The 26,986-nt window shown below is 39.4% G+C and overlaps 1 protein-coding gene across 23 annotated transcripts in view; it reads left to right on the top strand.

Annotated features, from left to right (window-relative positions):
* Positions 1-26,986, top strand: part of ZNF521 (zinc finger protein 521) — a 228,383-nt gene that overhangs the window by 88,179 nt on the left and 113,218 nt on the right. For 19 of the 23 annotated variants that reach the window (XM_079301504.1, XM_079301499.1, XM_079301490.1 and 16 more), the window contains 2 exons: positions 4,784-8,136; positions 23,414-23,498. In XM_079301504.1, the coding sequence (XP_079157630.1) occupies positions 4,784-8,136; positions 23,414-23,498 (3,438 nt within the window). Of the gene's footprint in view, positions 1-1,910; positions 1,999-4,783; positions 8,137-11,526; positions 13,688-23,413; positions 23,499-26,986 lie in introns of those variants that run through there. The other 4 variants (XR_013773709.1, XR_013773710.1, XM_079301503.1 and 1 more) reach the window with 4 other exon arrangements.

Raw genomic sequence — 26,986 nt, 5'->3', positions numbered from 1 at the left:
TTGGCACATGAGTAGCTGGCTGCTAACTCCACAGAGGTGCTTTTGTGCTCTTGTGCTTTCCCCTTCCTTCCCCCATTTCATGGGATAACTCCTTCTGGTACTGCTTCAGTCTTCTGTTAGTGAGCGCTTTCCCCATCAATACCACCGAACAGGTGTTACTCTGCTACTGACTGAGCTTCCAGCTGTCCTTCTCCAACACAGACCAGGCAAAATTTCTTGTTTCGTCCTATTAGACAGACTAGAGGATTATCAAGCCTGAGATGGAGGTCTTCCTTGCAGGATACGATAGTTTTGTTGCCAGAAGATGGTCAGGAAGGCCTGGCTGGCTAACAAAGACAGTCCTTCAGCTGCTGGGTGTAGTTCCAGTTTTGCATCCCCTTTGGCAGCAGCACAGAGACTGCTGCAGTGTGGCCAGCCAGCAGAATTAGGAAATAAGGACCTCTTTTATTTACTCAGGCTGCTGAATCATGGGCATTCCTGTCTGCTTGGAGAAAAGTCAGGCAGCTCTACTTTCCACTGGAAGTCTCAGGAGTGCTTAGTACTTTCATCTCAGAGTGTTCACACACTTGTTTTAATGTGCTTTATGGAAATGGTGAAACTCAGCAAGTACAGTTGGTGTAGAAAAACATCTGCACTAACTATTCACACACATTTGCATCTTTAAATAGACTTTTAGGCCTTGTAGCCGATTTTCAGCAAAGTTTTTTGGTTAGGAGTGCTAGAGCTTTCTTAGAGTCAGCGAGTGTGAAGTGACTGGTTCCAAAAATTAAAAATTTACATGGACATGTTAAGTGCATCACATTGAAACTCAGAATACTTGCCATAACACAAAAAAGGCATTTACAGTAAGTAGCACTTAGTGAGTGCTAAAGCAAAAAAAAAAGGTCGATACAGAAAATATATTTTAAAACTCCATAAACACTCTGTCAAGTACCTGGAGCCCTATTCTGCCCTCAGATAGATGTGTACCACTCCTGGGAACTTGTATGTGTGCATCTGAGTTTGGTCCAGAGTATTTTAAAGTGGCTTGTTATAACATTAAAGATCAGACTTGTAACGTTGACATATAGCTCAGTGTGTAGGTGTCTACAGATTTATATACAGGCAGCTGTGTGCAGAGTAGCAGCAAGCTACATTTTCTGTGAGAGCGATGGGTGGAAAGGGGTTTGAAGCCCTTTACCCCGACAGCAGGTCAAACTTTACCCCCAGTGCAGAGCTGGCTCTGTAGTGAGATCCTCTGGGAAAGCTGGAGTGGAGCCTGCATCCCAAGCATCTGGCTTGCTGCAAAGACTTAAGTTCAGCTCCTCACAGTTTTGGGGACTAAGGCTGCTCACCTTGTGCCTGTGCACGTGGAATAGCCTCAGTGCAGAGCAGCAAGTCACACTTTGCTGCCCTTCTAAGGGACATGCTCTTAGTGGTTGCACCTTAATTTTATGGGGCAGCATCCTTGTGGAAAAGGGTGGGGAGATGGCAGGACAGGCATTGCCATCACTCACGTCCTGCTGTAGGAGTAATTACCCTCCCTCCAGGGGAACCAGTTCCCACATCCATTCCTACCCAGCCCCTGAGCTCAACTGGCACGTTCATGTCCATTGCACACAATGTTCCCAGTGTTCAGGTTGGAGCCTGCACAGCAAAAGTCACTGCAGTGAAACATTTCCCTTGCTGCAGAAGGATGGTTTCAAAAGCCTTTCTGTGGGTCACTGGCAGCTGATGGGCTTGGCTTTGGAGCCCTTTGTGTGGGGGCAGCCCAGGGTCCCTCCTTCCAGAGCATGTGGCCAGCCACCAGTGCCCCTTGCACACAGGCTGTCCCCTGCCCCACCATGCCAGGGGGCGGGGGGGACTCGGGAAAATGTGTTGGAGGCGTTGTTAGGCTTGTACTCAGGAAAATCCTGTTGTCCTCCGCCTTGCGGAATTCCTCCTGCCTTGCTGGCTCTTCTGTAGCTCTGAGATTGAAAGATTTTCACTTCTCAAGTTAAAAGGACACAAGTCTGACTTGTAAGTGGCTTGCTCTTCTCCCTTTTGCACAGAGAGAATTTCTCTGTAGAATTAGCACGGGCTCTGATTAAAAAACGCAGCGGCAAAGTGGCTCACATTTCCATTTGCCGGCTGGAAAGTAAAACTGTCTCCGTGCTATAGTTACATTCTTCCCCTCGGCTTTCCTTACCCTTGCATGAAAGCTGAGGAGACTCCCAGGCACACAAGAAGAATTGGTGGGGGAAAGGGGCTGCCACTGCTTGTGCCGTGGTGACATTCCACGCTTGATCCTGACCCTGCTGCCAGCCCACAGCCTGCTGGGATCCACGAACTGGGGGAATAATGGTATAATAGGTAAAATCGGGCAGGCAGCAGCCACAAAAACGAAGTGATTTACTGCTATGTCAGTGATGGTACACTATTTATAACACTTACTCTATATTCCTCTAAACATTTTTACAATAATATATCATTTCTCTGTAGGATATACATTTTAATACTAAATTTGGTTGCGAAATATGTTGCCTAGGCAGTCACAGACTATTTTTCTTCACTCGGTTGCTTGACATAAATTCCTGTTTATCTGCCATCAGTGGGTGTATGTCAGAAATATATTGGATTTTTAAAGAACAAAAGGTTTTCCCATTTTAAAGACCTAGCTGGAAAGATGCATTTAATACAAAATTTAGAACTGGAGAAAACCTTAGCATATTTTTCTGTAAATGCTTGTTCCACTGTTTTGATCATTTCCAGTTTTAGAGTCAAATCCAGCAATTAGAAAGGGCAGTACACAGACTTACATTAAAAGTCTCCTGTGAATATTAGTCGTTAATGTACCGTCTTAAAAACTCACCTGACTGGTTTTGTTTAGTGTGTATGACAATGAGGAATTTTGCACTTTGGGAACCATTTTAGCAGATGACAGTACTTTTGCTGGAAAGAAGGAATTTTATGTTTCAATTTCTTTGATAAACAAGCAGCACTAGTTTTGGTTCAAAAACATGGCACTCAGGCCGGGAGTTGAGTTTGTCATTTAAATTCATACCAGTAGTGCAGATTTGTATGTAGGTAGTTACAGATGTATATTTGTGTCTGCAGAAGGTGTGTTTAATTTGTGAAATCCTCCTCTCCAAGACATAAACAAGAGGATAAAAACCCATGCAGTTTCCAAGTTATCCTGAAAAGCATTGTGTCAATGGGCAGGCATCCAGCGATGGTGTTTGGTTGTTTTCTCAGAGTTAGATGGTTGCCATCTGGCATTGATAGTGAGATGGCGTTGTCATCAGTTTCTAGATGCAGGAAAGGAATGAATCCTCATCTGTTTCCTGTGGATAAGCAAGAGGTTGATAATCTAGTAAAATCTCTTTACCTTAAAGTAAGCAGGCTTGGAATTTGTTTATATAATATAGGCCAGCTCTAACTTTCGTGTTATTGCAGTAAATTTATTGAGAGAATACTGAAGATGTTAAGAAACTTTCTGCTTTGCAAGAATACCTTTAGAAAGATATTTTTAAGAGGTTTGTTATGTTTTTTCTGTAGTGTTACTGTAGTCAGTTTTAAAAGGAAAAAAAAAACCTCAGGCATTGCCACTGGAAAGGAGTAGAAGAATTACTTGATGTACAGTGATCTTCAGACTTTCTTTTAATATTTTAAAGGAGTTTTAGGTTAATATCAGTATCATCATTGAGGTATAGTTATCTGCATTTAAAACAAGAGGTGCAAAAACTGTGCATCACATCTCTTAAAAAAATATTTACAACTTTCCCTGTTTAGAGATGAGGTAATACCATAGATAACTAGTCCATTTATTATCTGGCCAGCATTTCTGCTTTGTCTTTTCCTGGTAAGTCATAAATCTTTCAGCTTTTACCATAAGCGTTTATCATTTTTCCTGTTTCCAGTTTTTTACAAGTTGCTTTGTCTGCGATCACCTCACAGTGCAGGTTCTGCTGTACTGAGGAAGTTCAGCTGGCTGAGGCCTTTGCAAAAAAGGAAGAAATGGTGGGCAACCTCTTGAACTTAAAAAAAAAAAAAAAATCTGTTCATGGCTGACCCTTGTGACACTTTCCCATTTTCCTTGATCTTGGTTGTTGGTTTGTTAGATTGTTTTGAACATTCAATGATCCAGCTTCCAGTTTTCAGTAACTGAATTGTATCATTATTGCAGAAATGTGGTTGCACTTTATTAGAGAAAGCATCAGTGTTTATATTGTTGTCCTGTTCCTCTCTTGTAATGTTTCCTAATATTGTTTAGAATAACACCCAAGTCTCTCTTAGAAATACCTTTACAAAGTTTCCTGTGTTCAGAATCAACTTCAAAGGAAAAAATACCACAAAACTGTGGCAAAGCAGGGCAAATCTTTTCATTAAATATTAGATATGTGGTTGAGTGTATTCATTCTAAAGCATTCCTGTAATATTTTCTTCTTTCCTTTGACTCTTCAGATGCTCACATAATATGCAAATAGTTTTACAATGGATACAAAAGAAACATTAAATATATTAAAATCTGCATTTTAATAAAGTTGTCATTGTATAATACATATCCTGAAACAGGGAAAGAATGACAAAAAAGCAATAAAAAGTTAATATAGGCACAGAACTATTTAATAACTTCTAATGTTTTACAATATGATAAAAATAAATGTGGTCTTGAAACTGTTGGATCTCAGTCTAAGAAATGTCCTAGTCTGAGTTTAATGTTTTAGCTATTTAGGAGTAGCAGTCCTGCGTTATTAATATGCATTTTCTACCTCCTTTTGACTCTTGGGATTAAGCTTGTGGGCATGTTTCTTTTTCATTTCAGACGGAGTGGATGTTGAGGATGACCCCTCTTGCTCATGGCCAGCATCATCGCCTTCTAGCAAGGATCAGACTTCCCCGAGCCATGGAGAAGGCTGTGATTTTGGAGAAGAGGAAGGAGGCCCAGGTTTGCCCTATCCGTGCCAGTTCTGTGACAAATCGTTCAGCCGCCTCAGCTACCTAAAGCACCACGAGCAAAGCCACAGTGACAAGCTCCCCTTCAAGTGCACGTACTGCAGCCGTCTCTTCAAACACAAGCGCAGCAGGGACCGCCACATAAAGCTTCACACGGGAGACAAGAAGTATCACTGCAGTGAGTGTGATGCGGCCTTCTCGAGGAGCGATCATCTCAAAATCCACCTAAAGACTCACACGTCCAACAAGCCATATAAGTGTGCCATTTGTAGGCGTGGGTTCCTGTCCTCTAGCTCGCTGCATGGACACATGCAGGTTCACGAGAGGAACAAAGATGGCTCCCAGTCCGCTTCCCGGATGGAGGACTGGAAAATGAAGGACACTCAGAAATGCAGTCAGTGCGAAGAAGGCTTTGATTTTCCTGAAGATCTTCAGAAGCACATTGCAGAATGTCACCCTGAGTGCTCCCCTAATGAAGACCGATCTGCTCTTCAGTGTGTTTACTGTCATGAACTCTTTGTAGAAGAAACGTCCCTAGTAAATCACATGGAGCAGGCTCATAATGGTGAGAAGAAGAATTCGTGCAGCATTTGCTCTGAGAATTTTCATACTGTGGAGGAGCTGTACAGCCACATGGACAGTCACCAGCAGCCAGAGTCGTGCAACCACAGCAACAGCCCGTCTTTGGTAACTGTGGGGTACACATCAGTCTCTAGCACTACCCCAGATTCAAACCTCTCCGTGGATAGCTCAACAATGGTGGAAACGGCTCCTCCTATACCAAAAGGTCGTGGAAGGAAGCGGGCAGCTCAGCAAGTGCCAGATATCACTGGTCCTTCAAGTAAGCAGGCAAAAGTTACTTATAGCTGCATTTATTGCAACAAACAGTTGTTCTCCAGCCTTGCAGTTTTGCAGATACACCTGAAAACTATGCATTTAGATAAACCCGAACAAGCCCATATCTGTCAGTATTGTTTGGAGGTATTGCCATCTCTCTACAATCTGAATGAACATCTTAAGCAAGTCCATGAAGCTCCAGACCCAGCACTGATTGTTTCTACCATGCCTGCCATGGTTTACCAGTGCAACTTCTGCTCTGAGGTGTTCAATGACCTCAACACCCTTCAGGAACACATCCGATGTTCTCATGGATTTGCCAACCCTGCTGCTAAGGACAGTAATGCATTCTTTTGTCCCCATTGCTACATGGGATTTCTTACAGATTCTTCCCTGGAAGAGCATATTAGACAAGTCCATTGTGATCTTAGCAGTTCCCGTTTTGGTTCTCCTGTGCTCGGAACCCCAAAAGACCCAGTGGTGGAAGTGTATTCTTGTTCTTACTGTACCAATTCTCCAATATTTAATAGTGTTCTTAAACTGAACAAGCATATCAAGGAGAACCATAAGAACATTCCTTTGGCGCTGAATTACATACACAATGGGAAAAAGTCCAGAGCCATGAGTCCATTATCTCCTGTAACCATTGAGCAGACCTCCTTAAAGATGATGCAGGCAGTTGGAGGTGCTCCTCCTCGTCCTGCTGGGGAATATATTTGTAATCAGTGTGGTGCTAAGTATACTTCCTTGGATGGTTTTCAGACTCATTTGAAAACACATCTTGACACTGTCCTGCCAAAACTGACCTGTCCTCAGTGCAACAAGGAATTTCCTAATCAGGAGTCACTGCTGAAGCATGTTACCATTCATTTCATGATCACCTCAACCTACTACATCTGTGAAAGCTGTGACAAGCAGTTCACTTCTGTGGATGACTTGCAGAAACACCTACTAGACATGCATACATTCGTGTTCTTCCGCTGCACCTTGTGCCAAGAGGTTTTTGACTCCAAAGTCTCCATCCAGCTGCACTTGGCTGTGAAGCACAGCAATGAGAAGAAGGTCTACAGATGTACGTCTTGCAACTGGGATTTCCGCAATGAGACTGACCTGCAGCTTCACGTGAAGCACAACCACCTGGAGAACCAAGGCAAAGTACACAAGTGCATCTTCTGTGGTGAATCCTTTGGTACAGAGGTGGAGCTGCAGTGTCACATCACTACGCACAGCAAGAAGTACAACTGCAAGTTTTGCAGCAAAGCTTTCCATGCTATCATCTTGCTGGAAAAGCACTTGAGGGAAAAACACTGTGTTTTTGAAACAAAAACTCCAAACTGTGGAACAAATGGGGCATCTGAGCAAGTTCAGAAGGAGGAAGTGGAACTCCAGACCCTGTTGACAAATAGCCAGGAGTCCCACAACAGCCATGATGGCAGTGAAGAAGATGTGGACACGTCTGAGCCTATGTATGGCTGTGACATTTGTGGAGCAGCTTACACCATGGAGACTCTCTTGCAGAATCACCAGCTGCGAGACCACAACATTCGACCCGGAGAAAGCGCCATAGTGAAGAAAAAGGCTGAGCTCATTAAAGGGAATTACAAGTGTAATGTGTGCTCTCGAACATTCTTCTCTGAAAATGGGCTTCGAGAGCACATGCAGACACACTTGGGACCAGTGAAACACTATATGTGCCCAATCTGTGGCGAGCGGTTTCCATCTCTTCTGACTCTTACTGAACATAAGGTCACACATAGTAAGAGCCTGGACACTGGAAACTGCAGGATTTGCAAGATGCCGCTCCAGAGTGAGGAGGAATTTCTAGAGCATTGCCAAATGCACCCTGACCTGAGGAACTCCTTGACGGGGTTCCGCTGTGTGGTGTGCATGCAGACAGTGACCTCCACGCTGGAACTGAAAATCCACGGCACGTTCCATATGCAGAAAACTGGAAATGGTTCTGCCGTGCAGTCCACGGGACGGGCACAGCACCTCCAGAAACTGTACAAGTGTGCATCTTGCCTGAAGGAATTCCGTTCGAAACAGGATTTAGTGAAACTGGACATCAACGGTCTGCCATATGGTCTGTGTGCTAGCTGTGTTAATCTCAGTAAAAGTGGTAGTCCAAGTGTCAACATCCCTTCAAGCAGTAACAGACAAGGCATGGGCCAAAATGAGAACTTGAGTTCCATTGAGAACAAAAGCAAGGCAGGGGGACTGAAGACTCGCTGTTCTAGTTGCAATGTAAAGTTTGAATCAGAAACTGAACTCCAAAATCACATTCAGTCAATCCACAGAGAGCTTGTTCCAGACAGCAACAGTACACAGCTGAAAACACCACAAGTATCTCCAATGCCTAGAATCAGCCCCTCCCAAACTGAAGAGGTAACCCTTTTTTCTTTGCTCTTGACACCTTCCATCCTTGTGGAAAAAATCCCCCTTTTTTCAAGCTGTCTTGTCACTTTTCATGAAATGCTTAGGCTGATCCATGTTACATTTCCATCCACAGCCATTAGCTAGTAATTACTTGCTTCTTGATATGCCTTACATCTTGGATTGAGTTTTGCAGAATAGGACTTATTCCAGTCTCCCTAGGATATTGTCTTCTGTATCACTGAGGAGACCTATCTTCATGCCAGCACAACTGAGATCTGGAATCTTATCCTAGCTCCCATATGCATTGGAATCCCCAGCTAGGAGTTGTGCTTACGGCAGAGAGCATTAATGACAGAGGAGTAGACACAGTGAGCCAAAATGCTGGCATAAGGGGTTGATTTTTCAAAAAATATTTGTGAGCAACAAACTGAGGGTATTTTTGTTAATTGTGTTGTAGACTTTCATTTTTCCCTCTTATAGCATATTTTGATTAAGTAGAAATGCAATGCTAGCCTAAGGTAAATTGGGAAATCAGTCCTTTGGATGCAATTGCTTGTTGTTTTTCTTTCCATTCCTGATGAAGAACATTTTGATGTCACTGAAACACTTAGTGCCTGATGACTGAAGTTCCATCATGCAGCATAACTTAGAAAGTACAAATCAAACTCAGATGTAATCTGCTTCTTCAGTCACCAGTGACCAAGTAATGACACCTGTATGTGGGGAGGTAGGAGGGTCATGCACTGAGGGAAGGAAATCTGTTTTATCTTCAGAAATGTTACCATTAGAACTTAGAGGTAATATTTTAGGCATGGTATCTTGCATTATGATTTAGGCATGGTATTTTGCATCTTGTAATTCAGGAAGCCTAAAAACACAGCACAAGCAAATTTTAAGAAGTAACAGGTTTAGTTTCAAGAAAGCTTTTACCCTATCATGGTATGAGCATGATGCAACCCATTGGTGTGAATGTGTTTGGATACCCTGTGGCTAGGGAGCTGCTGCTCTTCCATCACCTTCCTCACTCCTTGTTTGTGAGCCCATCTGTTGGGAAAGATATCTCTCAGCATGTCACTCAACAGTGTTTTGCAAACTGGAAGGCAGGAGGGAGGCAGAGAGGGAAGAGTGAGGGTACATCAGCATATGTGGTCCAAGGGGTAAGTATTTATGGAGCTTCTGAGAACACAAAGATAGGGATGGGAGAAGGACACTGAGGTAGCACAGATGCTGGAGTGCCACGAAGAGCTGAGAATTCAGGATGAAGTACCAGGCAAGATGCACCTCCCAGGGAAAGGTCCTGTGCTTTCATAACTTCTTCATCTCTGGTTTGTGCATTGGGTGGTGGTAGGGGACACCTGAGGAATGGGATGTGGTGTGGAATTTCTGGAAGGCTGTTAGACTGAGAACCTGAGGTCTAAGGAAAACCATCTTTTTAAAGAACAGGGAAGAGGAGTGTCTCTCATTAGTTGTGTTTTAGGCCACTGGTGATCCCACTGCTGCTGAGTTGGAACCACAGGATTACCAGCTGTATGTTTTTAATAGGTTCAGAGTCATCCTGGTTTCTGTTTCTGTCATTTTGCACTGAGAGACTACGTGAAATCCCTATTCCCAGTCATGTTGGAAGCCAGTTCCTGCTACCTCAAACACAATTAGAATTGTGTTAAGTCAGTTACCATGCTAAGATGTTACCAACTTGTCTTTCTCTTGCTTGTAAACTAGACAAAAAGAGATTTGGGAGTCATTTGTGGTGATGTAAGATCAGTTACCTTCAGTGTCATTAGTGAATCTTCCTGTACTCAGATCAGGTATAATCAGAGTTCTTAGTTATACTTGTAATTGGCATCACATTCCTCTTTGTAATCCTTTTTATTTTTATATAAAAATGTATCTAAGATGAAAAAACTTTTTAAACTACAAATTTGTGAATAGCATTTGCCTCCTTCAAATCACCATTTGCCCCTCACCTCCATTCTGAGGATGTAAACTGAATTTTCAGTGTCTATGGTTCTGGTGTCCACTTAGCAGTGTAGATTTTCAGAATCTTTTCTCATGGGAAGACAAAGCTATCAAATTCCTGATAGAGCATTAGTAGTTCTGGAAACAATAAATGCATGTTTGTAAAATCCTGAAAGATAATTAATTTTTCTAGCAGATATTGCTGGTTCAAATTCTAGTGATGCAAGAAAGTGGTAATGTGCAGATATTTAAAACTGTAGTTTGGATAGAAGAAAGCAAAAACATAAGCATATAACACGAACAGTGAAAGAAAATGTATTTTTCAAATTTATCATTAGTCACTGGCTTTCCTACTCCATTGGAAGGATGTTTCCTGAACTGAATGAGATGTTGAAGACAGTCACTTAAACATGCAATTTTGGGAAAATTTTCAACAAACAGTATTAATAATATCAAGGAGTGAAAATTTCATTTGCATTATTGAGAATCATGTGATTTGAGATTTCAACCTATAGATAAAGATTATTTCATTCCTAAGGCAAGAAAAATGGGTATTTTTCATAGATGAGATGTCAGACCATTAATATTGCTGAATACCCCTTTTTACTCAGTAATAGGTTTCAGTGATAAGAATATTTGAAAATACCTTTTTAGGATAAAAGATCACATTGGAAGTGTCACTTCCAGCTTCTTTGCCAAGTATTCTCAGAGTTGAACTAGAAAATTTCCCTTTTTAGTCTGCTTTCAGTGATGTGACAGGGTGCAATTACCTTACCACAGTATAATGTGTTCCACTGACACCTGCTGAGCTCACCCCATTTGCTGAGTGAAAAATGTTGACCTGAATCCTCTCCACTGAAAGTTACCTTCTGGTTGGGATGGAAAATTATGAGTAGTGCTCATCATTGGTTACAACAAGTCAAGGAGCAGGTCAGAACTCATTAAGCCTATCACACTGCTGAATGTAGTACCCCTAAGTTATCACACAGATTTAAACAAGCAGATTGTAGAGAATTAGCTTGTGAAAGAGCCCTGAAATTAGTAGATATGCAACTTAATCTTTGAGTTTTCATACTGTGCTGGATTCAGCTGGCTGTAGATTTCTTGCAAAGATCTTGAATCACACTGCAAGCACACTTTTAGGCTAGGGTGATAACCTCTGTGATAGTTACTGTCTAAAAGCAGAGAACAAGGTCTGGTATGCTGGCTGGTGAATTGGGAACTAGACCCTTTCTCACTCATTTGCTTTGCTGACTTGGCCAAATCTGCTTGAACATCTCTGCTTCATTTTCCTTATTCAGAATATAAGATAAATATGTCCTGAAAAGTGCATTTCCATGCTTACTTACAGTACACTTTTTGTAAGGCACTTGGAAGATGAAAATCTGTTCAAGAAAAACTGTGTGGCCTTGACTCTCTTGTTCCTCCTTGATATGCTGTCAGGCACCTAATGAGAGAGCTCTTGACTCAGCAGAAAGTGTGCCCTCACTTCTTAAGCTTCAAGACTTCTGTACTGCTGAATCACACCAGCATAACAGTGCAATAAATTATATTGTCCATTTCTTAGCTATCAGGGGAGGAGGGAATGGACTCCAGCTTACACCAACAGTTTCATGGTAAAACCAGAATTGTGCTAGAGTATCCACATATGCAATATGCTCAGTTTGGGATCCTGTAGGTAACTTTCAGAGTAGGAGCCTAATTGCTTCTGTAGCACTTTGTTCCATGAATGTGAAGCTCATGTGAATACTGTATTACCTGTGGCAATGCAAACAGTGCATCATTAATAATACAAGAATGCTCTGGGTTTTCTGCTCTCGAGGAGAGAATGAGCAGAGTGAGTACATGGCCAAATTATTTCAGGAGGGAAGGTTATTTATCTAGGTGTGGCAAAAGACCTGCAGAAACTCGCTGTTTCAGAGAGTATCAAAAAAGCTGGACAAAGGAGAGAGCTAGCAACTGTCACCCCAGCTGGAGAGCAGAATAAGTGAATCTGGGGCTGCTGCTCTGTCCTGTTGTGGTTGTGCAGAGCTGTGTGCCAGGATGGGCATGTCACAGCAGGGGACACCGGGAACATCACAGCACCGTTCTGGAAGGAGCCACGAAAGTGCAGGCTGACAATGAGCTTGTAGAGATGGGGGCACAAAATTCAGATGCTGTGGAGAGCTGTTGCCTCCTTGAAACTCAACTTCTCCGACCTCAGATGAATCCAGAAACTATGTCACCCTGGGAAAAAGAATGGAGCTCAGGTAGGTGTACTCTTTTATCATTCCATTTTTTTCCTCTTTATTCATGGGCCCCGAATGTACTTTTACTTGCTTACTATTCTTCCCCCCACTGTTCAAAACACTGCCAGACCCACAAAGACAGAAAACAGGGACTGCTTTTTGAAGTAGCTGGTTTATTTCAACAGCATGCACATGGAAAGAAGAAAGAAAAGACTGTAAGCAACCCAGAAATGTTCCCAGATGCATGCTTTTTGGCAGGGCAAGCAATAGCATTTTAGCAATATAAATCACAGTGCTTTTAACTGAAAAAATGTACTGAAATCAATACTCATGCATTTAATTGAAATACATAAAGAAATTAAAATAATCCTCCTCATCAGCAATCCAAGCTGATCATTCTGACTACAGGATTTTTATGAATAAGCACATAAACTTGTAATGTAAACATAAGTAGTGCCTTGGGTTTCCTGTCAGTGAATCCAGGCCCAGAACAAGTGATTTTCATGCTGTATTTTGGATCCAGGGACAGAAAAAGGTAAAGAAGGTTTGTTGCTGGCACAAAGATTTGGCTTTGAAAGAGTTTGTGGAACTAATCTGTGACAAATATATTTTCTGCTTCTGGAGTTTAAAAATGAGTTCACTAAAAATACCAGTTCTGTCTTCTAGCATCATTTTAACATTGCTTTCAGGAAAGTATTATTTAAAGTGTGACCATATCTATTCTTAGGAAGAGCTAGCCTGGGTTTTTTTTGTCACAGTAGCCCACCTCCACTTTGCACTATACTTTAATTTCTGGTACCACCACTACCATGAATTGGCTGATAAAGTCCAGCTTAAGCATTTCTGTTCTCTTTGTCTTAACACTTTTGGTGGTGAGCTATCAGACTCCTCTTTGAATTTTTCAAGAATAGTAGTATTGTTATCCTGTTGCTGTAAATCCTACCAAAGTTAAGCTTCAAACTTCCCACCTCACACACACCATGGGTTCAGTCTGTGAAAGGAAGGACATATGTTGGCTGGGAGCTGCTGAACAGAAGCAAGGGGGGGAATTGTAGTGAGTTTTCTTAATTTCCTGTCCACTGATCATTAAAATCTAATGCTGTTTGTCTGTCTTGTTATTTGTCAGAGGCTTCAGATGGGGAATTTGGAGAGGCATCTTCACATCTGTGGAAAACTTCGCATGAGAGGACAAAAGGATAACAATTTCTCCAAAATTTTCAAGAGCACTAAACCAAGATTTCCATAAAATGAGCCAGGGTGAGGGGGGTGGGGGGGAGTGGAATGCCTGCTTGAAGAAACATAGAAGAACTGCAGAGGGACACAGGAATGTGGATGAAGTCCTTAAGGATCTCTAGAGTGGGCAAATGTAGATTCAGCAAAGCACTGGCCAACTGACTGGTGTAGTATGCCACCAAAAAAAAAAAAAAAAAAAATCTGCCCCAGAGGAAAATCACAGTAGTGATGAGTGTTTGTATTCTTATCTCAGAATTGGGTAGAAACAAGAAGAAATTTCTCACAATTTTCTAGCCTGATCGTCTTTCGGAACAATACACGGAAAATCATGACGTATCTATTCTTCTGCTGGTTTGCATAGCTCTAGAGGATTGTCTCACTTCTATGTCTTATTTTTGGACTACTCTTGGCCAGTTTCAGGGAAAAAAAAGTAATAGATTAATAGTAATCTCAAAGCCTATGAAGTTGTTACAATGTTTGGGAAGAGAGGTGACCCAAGAGGTGATAGATTCCAAATATGAAAGAAGCCTTTAAGAGATCCATACCAGGAAGATGGCTGTAGCTGAAGTTTAAACCTGTTTTTTTTTTTTGCAAAAGTCAAGACAACACAAGACATGAAGTTATAGGAGGAAAGTATGATCTGTTCTTTGTGATACTCACAGGCCAACTTCTCAAGTGACTGTTCATGAGAACTGTTTTCACCACTACTCAATAAAGTTGTTATATATGGTGTGTGCATTGTTTTGTCTTGTACAACAAACATAACACCCAGATTTGTTACTCTGTTATGAGGGAAATAAAATGGGTTAACCATTAATTTAAAATGGGTGTGTAGCCCCACCACTGTTTGTTTCATGAAGTTGTACAAAATGAACATAAGAAAACAACCTGACATGTTGTTAAAGAATACTGTTCTTTGACCTACCAGATCTGTCATAGCAGATAGTTGATCTTAAGCCTGGTGGTTCAAAACTGTAAGGTAGCTTTCTTCCTGACAAAGCCAGCTTTCATTTATACTATTCCCTGCATTATATTACAAATTATTGGATAAATATGACCTGTGCTATCTTATTCAGCATATTTTGCTGGGTATGACATCAGAGAAATCTCTTGCTAACATCCACCCTCGCTGTGTGAATTCTAGTACAAGAAGCAGAGGGGACAAATGGAGTCACAGGAGATTCCCTCTGAACATCAGGAAACACTGCAAGGGCAACCAAGCCCTGGCAGAGGTTACCCAGACAGTTGTGTATCCCTTTGAGATACTCACAAGTCATGTGGGTGTGGTCTGGCTCTAGGTGACCCTTCTTGAACAGGAGGACAGGACCAGAGGATCCCCAGATATCAACCAATCATCTTCTGTGGTTTCTACCCATCCTTTGGGCCCATCTACCAGATATATGTTGATGTTTCCCCTTGGTGGCTAAACCTTTGTCACTGGTATATGGCTCCATAAGTCAGTGACTAAAAAGGCAGGGCCCTCCCTCAGTTCAGTCCTACTAGTAATAATGTGCACTTCTAGGAATCATTTTTAAGGCCTGTGAAATGCCTTTGAAGAGTGTCTTAGAAATACTGCCACATAGAAATGCAACCATTTCAAAGTTACTTGCTGCTTGTGTACTCAAAAATAAGGTGGGTGGTAGGAGAGAAGGGAGCTATTTATCTCCTTTGATCATATGTCCACAGTTTTGGTGTCCTGTGTTGGAATACATTTCCTCTGGTTTTTTGCTTATTTTTCAGATGTTTCACAGCACTCTGTCTAAAAAGGTACATCTAAAGGCTTTTCATATCTGGAAGGCCACTTCCTTCTCTCTGCATCTTCCAGTAGGAAACAGGGTGGTTCACCAACAAATCTGAGACTTCAGACTTCCAGATTTCCTTCTGTGTTTGCTTTACCACTGCTGTAACAGTCCTCTTGGTTTCTGCTCTGATGGTTGGAATAGGTTTAGGGCCAACTATAGGAATATGGCTGTCTGTATACAAATCCTTACAACCATCAGAGACAGTGGCCAACTTGCAGTTATTCCTGTTCTGCTGCTTGGTGTTTCTCTCACAGGCCTAGGCAGGGAATGTCTGCATCACCTGGTGATTTTTCCAAATTATCAGTCTTCAACCATAGTTCCTCATTTCTTGTATGCTTGCTGCTTCACAGCTGGTTTGTATGATGTTGATTGAGTGGTCAAAGTCCTACAAACCTGGAAGTATAGCATTCTGATTCTGAAACAAATTCTGCATTAATTTTTTTTTTTTTTTTCAGATAGGGAAACAGTAGAATGAAGCCCCATGTAAAAAGACATTAACTTATTACAGGATGTACCTAAGAGGAACTGCTGGTATTTTAAGAATTAATGTGAAAATAAAAGATTATAAAATAGAACAGAGGCAATTCTGTGAAGTTCCCTTAATTCCCTTAGAGCAGAGACAGTAAGTCTTAACAGAAAGAAAACCAGTTAGACACAAGTCATTGTGGACAGTGTTGAAGAGTGGCTGAGCACAGTGCTTGTTTTGCTGGTACACCACTTCCTTGGGCAGCTGCACTGCCCTGTAGAGGTTTTTCAACTGGGCACACAGTCAAGTGTCATTGCAGTGTCAGCAGCTGTGTGCCAGCTCAGATGCTACCAGTATATTTGTTAATGTTGATGTGGCCTAAGTGCATCCATGGAGGGTAGCACTAAAATCACAGCAATATGATTGTAGGACTCTGTTCACAGCATATCTTGTAGTGCCTTTTTAAAACCCCAGTCTTGCCCATGTTATCGTGTGAAGCCTTCATTTGTGAAGTCCCATTGACTTCCTCAAGTGCACAGCTAATTGCATGAGAAGGATCTAAGGGGTTTACTCCTTCTCTTGATACTTCAATGAAAATTAATTTCTTATATATTATGTATGAGTAATATATTTCTGTTTGTACATTAATATTAATGTTGCATATTTTTGAGCACAAGTTCTATTCTGTAGGATTAAATTATCTTGGTAAGTAATAGTGCAGAATTCAGTTTGAGTTAAAAGTGGACAATTAAGGGCAGGGGGAGGGTCCTAAGTCACACTTTGGAAAGTGAAATTAATCAGCATTAATTCTCCACAGAGTGGGAGAAAAGCAGTTGTAGTCTTTAAATTGCCAAAAAAAAAAAAAAGTATATAAAAAGCTCCTGATTTTGCCTTTTTGTTAAAATCCAGAGAGCTTTTGCAAAATCTGTGATGGAGAAAAGAGACAAGAGTATTCTCTTGTGCGTACTTGCAAACTATTAATTTTATTGGGCTACATCTGTTGCTGATTGTTGGTAAAGAAAGTAGTGGCTTTATTGAATGGTGGTCTGTCTCAGTTTGCCTTTTTTTAAAAAACAAAGCAAAAAAAAAAACACCTTAAAAGGGAAACAAAAATCAGCTTACTCAGAATATCAGCTTTTTGAGTCTCAGACCTGCCAAGTCAAGCTCTATTGCCTGTGCTTTGATGCTACTTCATCTGCAGAATTATCATTGTGGTGTTGGTCCTAGTTCCTCCTCAGTGTCCTCAGCCACACAGTGGCTCTGACAGAGATGCTGAGTGTTGGGATGCCTCTGGATGGGCTAACAGCTCTTCAGATGCTCTCAGCCTGGCCACTGCCTTTGATTTTAAGGGCAATGTAAGGGGACAGAAAGGGGTGGGGTTGCTGACAGAAAATTCAGCTGCTGACACAGTCAGCCCCAAATTGCTGAGCACTGCCCAGCACATACATGTGCATTGCTCAGAGACTCAGGCTCACCCAGAATCAGGCCCTCAGCAGGAGAGATAGAGGTGTATTAGTTTTTTAGATCCCAAATCAAATTCACAGTACTTTAAGCTGTTTGTTTTCATAAACTATATAAGCCTAATATGAAGTAATCGAGAGAGAAAATAAATATACAGCCAGGAGCTGCCAGGTTTTAGAGTTACTTTTCTGACAGATATTTCACTTCAGTACTGAGTTTGAAAGGCCTAGAGAGAGTTAAAGAATTAGAGATCTCAAAGGGAAGAGATGCAGTTTTTAAATGTGGCAAGATGTGGTTTTTTTCTGTGTGGGGACGTGAGACATTACAAGCTAATGCTCTTCGTCAGCTAGGGGAGGGAAAGGTTGGGAACTAAGAGACATTGAAGACAGACATGATTAAATACAGAATCCAGAATAAAGGTGAAAGACAGAACAGCAGACCATGGATTCAAGCAGAATAGAAAAGAAAGGACTGCTAACATGATCCTTAGTATTTCTGACTCAATATATTTTGTGTATGCAACAAGTAACCATAATGAAAGAAATGAGAAAAAAATAATCTTTCTTTCCTTTTTTCATTTTGTTTACCTTATGGGATTGATTGTATTCTTTCCACAGGCATATACACTCAGACCCTGCTATAATTTAAGATTCGGCTAAATGAAAACAGAACAGAGAAATACTCATAAAATCTCCATGAACATGTTTTTTAAAGTAATCAGGAAATACTAATTAAAGGGTTTTGTGTGAGCAATTACAAGAGTTGGCAATTAGTCAATTTAAAAGAAAAAAGCAAGATGACAGTGCCCCATAAACAAGATAAATAACTATGCAGTGAAACTGGCTAACATATGCTTAGTTTTCTAAGAGCTTAAGGTTGACAAACTAAGTATCCAGGAAGGTAAGAAAGAAATCCTCAATTAAGGTACTGTCAAAATTAATCTGAACTCTGATGAAAAATTGCTAAATGGACAAAGTTAGGACCATGGTTGCTCTTGTGTATCATGAAGGGCCAAGCACACTGCTAATACTTAATAAAATAATGATGAAAAAAATTAGCTGGCAGCATTAGGAGTTAGCACTGGCAAATTGCTGTAGTTAGTGTGCAAGTTTTAAATGTCTTGTTATTTTCATATGATGTTTTTGGATGCTGTTTACTTTCTCTTGTCAGGTTACTGTTCTGTCAGTTTAAATGGTTGAATTAACTCCACCCTTTATGTGAGGGAAATGGAGTGAATGATTGATATGGGAGAAGGGAATTAGAGGATGTGAGAGGTGTGGTATCACTCTCTTTTGGTAACAGCAGGTTGTCTCAGCTCTGTTATTGATCCATACACTCAGTCTGTGCTAAAACTGAAGGGGAAAAGCCTTGAAAATCCCCTTCAGTGGTGTGTCAAGGGCAAATAATGTAATTAGGTGTAAACAGGAGGTTATTGGTGGAGCAACAGGTGCACATCAAAACCATTTTTGATAGGGCACAGAAGAGAAGTGTAAAAGGAGTATAGAACAAACTAGGGATTCCTGCAAGCCTAAGACTGTAGGTGCCATGCATTAGAAGCTATAAATGATATTTTATTTATTTCATATAGGAAATAATTATTCAGCTAAAAGGGGCATGGGTACAGGAGATCCAGAAATGGTATCAGTAATCAAGGAAACCAGTACTGTTAAACAAATGCTTTGTCATTGAGCTAGTGGAATATCCTCCCCATGGAGAAGAATGAAGTACAGATTAGAGGTAATATAATGGAGTATAATATACAATAAACTACTTACAGAAATACCCATTCCAAAATTCTCAGTGAAAGGAGCTGAAGATAAAAGGAAACATTAAGCAGATAAACTTGTGGCCTTTAAGAAGAAGAATCAACAGCATGGGAAAAGGCCACTAAACAAACATTTAACAGGAAATATAAGGCTTATGCATGAAGTTACTGGTTTGTGAGCTTGATTTAAACAGAGGGGAACAGAAGAGGAAGGCTAATCAAAGATATGATAGAAGAAAGTTTGGATTTAATGAAGGATAGAGGGCAAAGATTCACAGAGGGAGGATCATGCTTAAAATTTTCAATAAAGAGTATTTGGAGAGAATAGCCACAAGTGCTGACAGAGAAGCCTATAAACATGATTTACCAGGGTTTTAGCAAAGCTTTTGAAATGGTATAGCACAAAAGACTAATCTGCTGGGTGAATAAGTATGGCATAGGGAGAGATACTTTCTTTGATTAAAAAAGAAAAGAAACACGATCTTGGGTATGGAAAGCATAGGAGTCTTGTGAATTGAAGCAGGTTGGTTTGGAGGGGTGTAAATAATGGAAAGCCTTCAGAATCATTATTTGCACCAATTTTGTTGAACTTATGCAGCGTATCAGTAGTCTGGGAGAAAGAATAAGTAGTAAGGTGATGAAATTCCCTGATAGTACAAAACTGGGGAAATGTCAGAACAAAATAGGCAGGTGATAAAATACTGAATGATTTTGACAAGGAGGTGGAGCATGAGCCGAAAAGTAGCATATGCAGTTCATTTTCAAGTAACATAATGAGGCTGGGGAATAGAAAAAAAGATTATATCAATACCTCAGACAGTCACAGGGCACAAAAGTCTACACAGAAGTATTTTCTGCATGCTTTTTAAGCACTTCTGAATAGAACTGTAAATCCTCTAGTAGTGTGGTTATTAGTTGTTCTGCTTCATCTATAAAAGCAGAGCAAATAAAATTATGTACACAGAATTGAAGTACCAATTGAAAGTTCATATTCCTGGATTGTTTATAAAAGCAACAAAGTCTCATTTCACATTACATGGACACTCCGGGCACCATTATAAAAAAAGAAATTCAGAAAACTGCAGAGTGATAAGTAAGGATTGGGACAATAATTAAAGGTTTAGGTGACATTAGCTGTTCAAAAGGTTAGGAGGCACATGCATATGCTCCACCCAAAGCTCTTTAAATGAAGTCACAGAGAAGATTTGAATGCTGGAAGGCTTTAAAATGGTTATAAAAATAGGAATGCAACAGACACCCAAAGCTCTTGTGAGACATTTGTCCAAGCAGTTACTATTCTACAGTGATTATGGATGGCCCCAAGAATGACTTGGGCTTCAGATTTACACTCAGCATGGAGGAGAAAAACTGGCACTTAAGTTCCCAAGTTTCTCCTTTTTGTAAACACAGTGTGAGGAGGGGCTGGATCTCCCCCCAGATCTCACCCTAGTAGGGAACTGGGATCAGCCATGAAGCACATCAAGACCCAGGAACTCCTGTGAGCAGTAAGGAGTCCCATGGTTCTGAACAAGCTTGTGAGACTAATGTGTAACCTGTAGCAAACAAGGAGTTCCTTAGAATGTGAAACATATGGAAATATATATGTGGGTTTTGTTCAACATGGTATGAAAACAACTGGGTTTGATCACTTTGAAAATCTAGGAGTAAATGGAATTTACTGAATATGCTTTTAAAATAAAAAACTTAATCATGCACAAGTTTAGACACTTTGAAATGAGTGTGTGTTGAGCTAATAAAAGTTGATGCCAACGTTTTAGAATATACTTGGAAACAAAAAAGAACTAGTGCTTGATCAAGCAGCAGTCACAAAAACAATCTTCCCTCCATGATAAAAGGAAAAACTCCGTGTGTGATTCTGCAAATATGTCAGATCATTTTGAACAGGCTAGTAAGTGCTAGTAAATTATTATTTTTTGTTGTTGTCAAATCACTTTACTTTTTAGCATTTGACTTCAAAAAATCCCCAACCTTTGTATGTGTTGTCTTTATGTACATCAGTCATAATTTTGCTGACAATTCTTGACATGCACTCTGCATTGCTCTGCTAACAAGAGAAAAGACCAGCCATTACATTTATGTTTCTTTGTTTTTCTACAAAGTCACATATCAGGAATAATGCTAGGGGTATGCTAATAAACAATACATAGTGCCAGTCATCAGGGAGTAAGAAATATTTTCTAACTAGTTCTAAAGGGAAACAATGTTTTAAAAAAGGGGAGAGTGATTGTTATTTATGCGATATTGTTGTTCTATATGTCAGCATCAAAAAGCATCTTGTAAAGAGCTTAGCATAATAAATTGTTGATCGTGACTGTCATTATTTAGAGGTCTTTGCTAGATCTAGATGTAGTGCAGTAAGGTTAAATTTACCAGCATGTAATAGGATATCCTCAAACTAAATCTTATTTTCTACCAATGTTACCGGTATTGTAACATGAATAAAAAAAGAGAAAAATATTTTATCTTTAAAAGCAGCTGGCTTTACAAATCATCACAGTAACACTAAGTCAAAGCTGTTTTGGTTTCTGGGTGTCCATTGGTTTTTGATTGTCTGCATATTGATATATAACTTTGTAAATTTTGAAAAACTGAGGTTAATTTATATGAAAAACAGCAAAAAAAGCTTATTTTTTTTTCCACCATGAAGAGATGCAGCACATTTTATTGTCATTGAGAAAATTAAAATAGCCTCTGTGTATGCAAAGCAATGGGAGATTTGTAAAGAGGAGCCCACAGGAACACTTAATTTCAGAGCTGACTTTGATTAGTCACTAATTTTTCAGTTAACTTGGTAAGGCAAAACAACATATGTTTGAAAAGTCTTTATATTCCTGCCTGCAGGCTTGAAGTAGAAAGATATTTAATAGAAGGGCACTTTATCTGTCTGGGACAGGGCATCTAAATTTAGATGCTGATAAAAAGTCTAGCAAGTCTTTATTACTGTTTGGAGTCAGGTAAAAACAGCTAACACCTTTTAAAGAATATAATTGATAATACCAGCTGAATAAAACTCTTCACAAGTTAAATGCATACAAGTGAGGCTGTATTTTTGATGCACGTTATCCAGTGAACCTTATTTCTTCTTCAACTAAATATGGGATATCTGCAATTTTAATACATCTGTGCCAGCTTCTTGTGACTTTACATTCTTTAAAAAATATGTGTTTTTCTGTGGTTTTTTTCTTCTTTTTGCTGATGTAGGCAAGGTGCCTGTGGCTGTACAGAAAGATCTGTGTCTCTTGAGTTACTGCCTTGATGTGGCAGTTCAGGGCTTACCTTGACTTTATTGCATCTTCAAAACAAGAATTGAGCCCTTCAGGACTGTTACCTTAGGACTTGAGTCCTTGATACTACAATTATGCAGTTGAATAATTGTATGAATCTGACTTTTCTCATTAGATGCCTGGATAACTGCAGATTTAAAGTCTTATGAAAGAAAAACGAAACCTGACTTTGAATACACTCTTAGTTTTCACTTATTAAACAATGCTTTCCAATATCAACTCTCTGGCCAATTCAGATCAAGAAAAATAATGAGAGAAAATGCAGTTACATTTTTAGGATGTTGAAATGTCTTGGACAAGTGAAAGAGCAGATCTTTTTTGAAAGACATCAAGACAGAAATGAAAAATATGCTCTGTGCACCGAATTGAGCAGGATAATGTATTTCCTGGTTTATAATGAAATTTGAGCCATATAATCATGATTTTTAAGTAAGTCAAGCCCAATCTAATGTGGCCAGAAGGCATGCTCTCTGGCTAGTTTCCAGTCAGGATTCCCAGTTTTAGTACAGGCTTGCCAATAGGTATTATTGAAGAAAAGGCCCTAATAAAGGAACTTTTTGTCCAGACTAGCTGAGAGGTTTTCCTCCTTGAAAAATGGCAGCCTGATTGACCATTTAAAATTTGTGGTGCAGAGGAAATTCTGAAGCCCCACTGAAAATGAGAGCAGCACATTTCCCATTTCTGTGTTCTTTTCCTGGCTTCTCCCTTGTTCTGTAGTGGACCTAATCCACTGCTCCAAAATGAAGGATCCACATTGATTTCAATGTTGTTGGCTTACATCCATATATCCTGATTCCATTTTGCCTTCATGAGTATGATAGATGTTTTAGCAATACTGATGTGTCCATTGAGTTAGGAAGTTGACAGCAATCTCTACCAGGTTTCAAAAAACTCAAATGAAACGTGTTACAGAACCTGCAGAGTATTATTTTTGTATATTATAATTAAGCCTTAATGAAAGCACTGCTGGAGAGCTTTAAATGACCACTGTGAATTTCAGTGTTTTTAGTTATAATGAAATTATTAAAACTGTATGTTTCAGTAAATTTCATCTACCCTTGTTTCTTTAGAAGAAGACCTACCAGTGCATCAAATGTCAGATGGTTTTCTACAATGAGTGGGATATCCAAGTTCATGTTGCAAACCACATGATTGGTAAGTGAGCATTAAAACTTCTCAAAGACAAATAGCCATTTTTCTTACTCATTATCACCATTGTCTCTAAAATTAAACAGAGTTAAGGAGAAATTAATTGTGGATCCATCAATGATTAACCTAGGCATGATTGATTTTTGTATTCATATTATTAGACTTGATAAAGCATTAGCATACTTTATTTTCTGCAAGGGCTAGTTTAGACTTCTGCAGAGAATTATATATCTACTGCCAGTCAAAACACAGGTGATTAGCAAATTAAACTTCTAATCATTTTTGCATTATTGAAAACAAACTAACAGGAATGGTTAATGAACTGGATGTTAGCTTTCCGCAGAGTTTTAGACAGGTTTTAATTTCAGAAGTTATTATGGTAATGACACTACTGTGTACTTCTCAAGCACCTCAGTACCAAAATCAAAACTGGTGAGTTTTTGTCATTAAGAAACATAAATAATTCAAATGGCCATAAAATAGTATTGTTTGTTATGTTTGAGCAGTCTGGAAAAAAATCCTGAGTGGATCTGTATACAATTAAATGCTATAAATTATTTGGAAAAGTAAGGTATTGTAGTATACAGTAATGGAATACACTCTTTAAGGTATAAGCATTTAAAAAATGTCTTTTAGCATTCCTGGATCCTGATGTTTACAAAGCTGTTACAGCTGTAAATTGGAATAAAACAAAAGCTGCTTTTTCTTTGATATTCATATTTTCCTATTATTTGCTGATTCCCCTAGGTTTACCCATAATGTTTTCAATTTGGTAACTACTCAGTAATAGCACTAAGAGTTCTATCAGCCAATTAAATTTATCAAGCACATCATTTGCTCACTAATAAGATAACATTGCCAGGATTGTCTCCTGGTTTGTTTCTTTTAGTCTTTTTTCCAAATTTTGCTTTTTAAAACAGAGATGGATACCACCGATTTTTTTACTCCTGCTTCCCTTATGCTGCTTTTCTTGCTAAAATAGAAGAAAATCTTACAAAGCACAGGTCAAAAATATGGTATAGAAGCTAATAATTATATATCCAACAGCAGAGAATTTGCTTGATTTTTCACTTTCTGGTTTGGTGGTAATTCTTTTTTTTTCTTTTGAGGTAACATGCAGATTTCTTCCATGAACATTTAACAATTTGGCTGCACTGTAAAAAAAGTTATCTGCCAAAACCTAATAGCCCATTTCTGTGGGTACTTCATTTGTTACATATTTAGAGCATAAACTATTTGTATTTTTCATAAAAATGAATAAATGGAAATGAAAAACTGTTTTTTTTAAAAGAAGACAAGCAATTTACATGTTAGGTTAAGCCTTAGTTTTGATGTCTTGTGTTTTTTGGTAGGAGATAAATTGAACTGCTTCAGAGTATTCAATTTGTGTCAGTAATGGAATTTAAAAGTATGATAATATTAACAACAGAAGTCATAACTTCTGCTGTTGTATTTGAGTCCAATGTTTGAAATGTTCTTAATTGTAGCATATAGTGATGCTGAAACTTGACGGGGAATGTGGACACTTTTTATGAGGGATGATGCTGGAATTGATGATTTATTTGCTTACTACCCACTTCCCAGGTGCCTCACATTTTTAGAAAAGGAACTCATTTAATTCATTTAAAACTCAGATTTATTTTTCCCTCTATTTTCTGGATGAGTTTTATTAAAGAGTCAGAATGGGAGGAGCAAAATGGGGAGAGAGTCAGTAAAGCAGGACAAATCCACTTAGCTGGCCTCAGCTTGCAGATCTGAAAAGATGTATTTTCTTAAACTGAGCTATTAGCTGCCTACATTTAATTTCTTAAAAGCTGGATGAGGTTGAATGAGAAAGAAAATCTTTTAAAACAATATTTAATTGTTTTGTCTGTGTTCTATCTAATCATGCATGATATTACTTCATGACATAACCATAGTGACACAGATTTAAACGTGCTTAATATAAAATCTTCCCAGTGAAATAAAGGAGCTTGCAAAACATGCAGGGAGATTTGCCGGTCATGCGTGTGGTAATCTGTGTTCAGTGGAAGATTCTTATCTGCACTGCCAGACTTAACAGTGCAGCTCCTAATGATGCAGCCTCGATTAAGCAAATGCAAGGGGATTTTGTGTTGGGGTGGAGTGAAAGGAATATCAGCGTTCTGGAGAGTTTTGAATGTGACCTCGGAATCAAAACTCAAGGAAAAAATAATTTCTGATCTCCAATTCTGTTAGTCCTCTCACCACTAATTGGATTTTTTCCTTAGCTATCTTTCTAATTTTACTCTCCCCCCTCCCCTTTAATTTATATCATTGTTCACAGGCCTTTTTCCAAGACCATTTTCTGTCTAGAGGAAAAGGTTCAAGGGGTCATATCAAGCTGTTTTTAACCAGCCTTAGTTCATGTACATCTGTAGGTATTCTTATAGTATTTATACATAATACAGAAAACCTGCATACAAACACATTTGTGTGAATATATGTAATATATATATCTGTAGTTACCTGCATACATATCAATACATAGATTGATAAATATATTAGATTAAGCACTGGAGTGAATATTGGCTTGTTGATACAGCACATCAAACAAACAAACAAAAAAAAAAAGGTTTCCTAAAGATATTGATTCCTCCCTTTTTTTACATGTAACTGATAAAATGTGTCTTTTTGCCCTGATTTCCTAGTAGGTGATTGGAAGAACAGGATGTAGTGTCTTTGATCTCTGGGAAAAAGAAAGTAAAGGAGCTTCAGGAATACGCAGAGAAAGGAGTCTAAATGCAAGAGAGGGGGAAGGTGATGTGGCAAGGCAGGAGTTAAAAGTCAAATGGTGTGATAATCCCTATATCAGATGTAGGGGCAAGAAATGCCTTTACAGACATCATTGCCAGTGTCAGGAACTGTTATTTCCTCTCATAGTAAAATGTTCCCATTATCTGAATTGTGGTTATTGATGGATGTAGTGTCTTCTTACCTGAAGGGCTCCATAATCATAATTCAGAGAAAATAAAAAAGGGGAGGCACTTGGAACATGGGACGAATGTGAAAGTGGAAAGTCATCTGCCAAACTCCACTCAGAAATGAGTGGGAACCACTAACAGAGATAATGCTCAGCCAGCTGAGGGAAACAGTTGCCTCTCAACATCATGATGCAGTTTGAAAGCCTAGAAAAGTTGATGGTGTCCCATCTAATCACTGTGCCCCTTGAACATGATCCTGCAATGTAAACTGAGTTCATGTTGCTAACATCCACAGAGAGAAGTTGCATTATGGAAGGTCACTGAGGCAAAGCTATACTTATAAAACCCCAGTGTGAAACTTAGACTTTTAAATAAGGCAACTGGAATTACTTTGTTGGCTAAAATAGCTCCACTGAGGATAGGTATTTTTAGGTTGTATATATGTGTGTGTTTTTGTCTAATCAAATATAATCTCAACTAGACATTTAGCAGGGGAAGAGGGATTAGAGGCTATTTGAAAAGCCTCTTACTCTTCTTTGTTAAGAGTATATA

Source organism: Erithacus rubecula (genome assembly GCF_903797595.1).
Source record: "Erithacus rubecula genome assembly, chromosome: 3".
NCBI lineage: Eukaryota > Metazoa > Chordata > Aves > Passeriformes > Muscicapidae > Erithacus > Erithacus rubecula.
The sequence above is the reverse complement of the archived record's forward strand: the minus strand, read 5'-3'. Positions and strand labels throughout refer to the sequence as shown.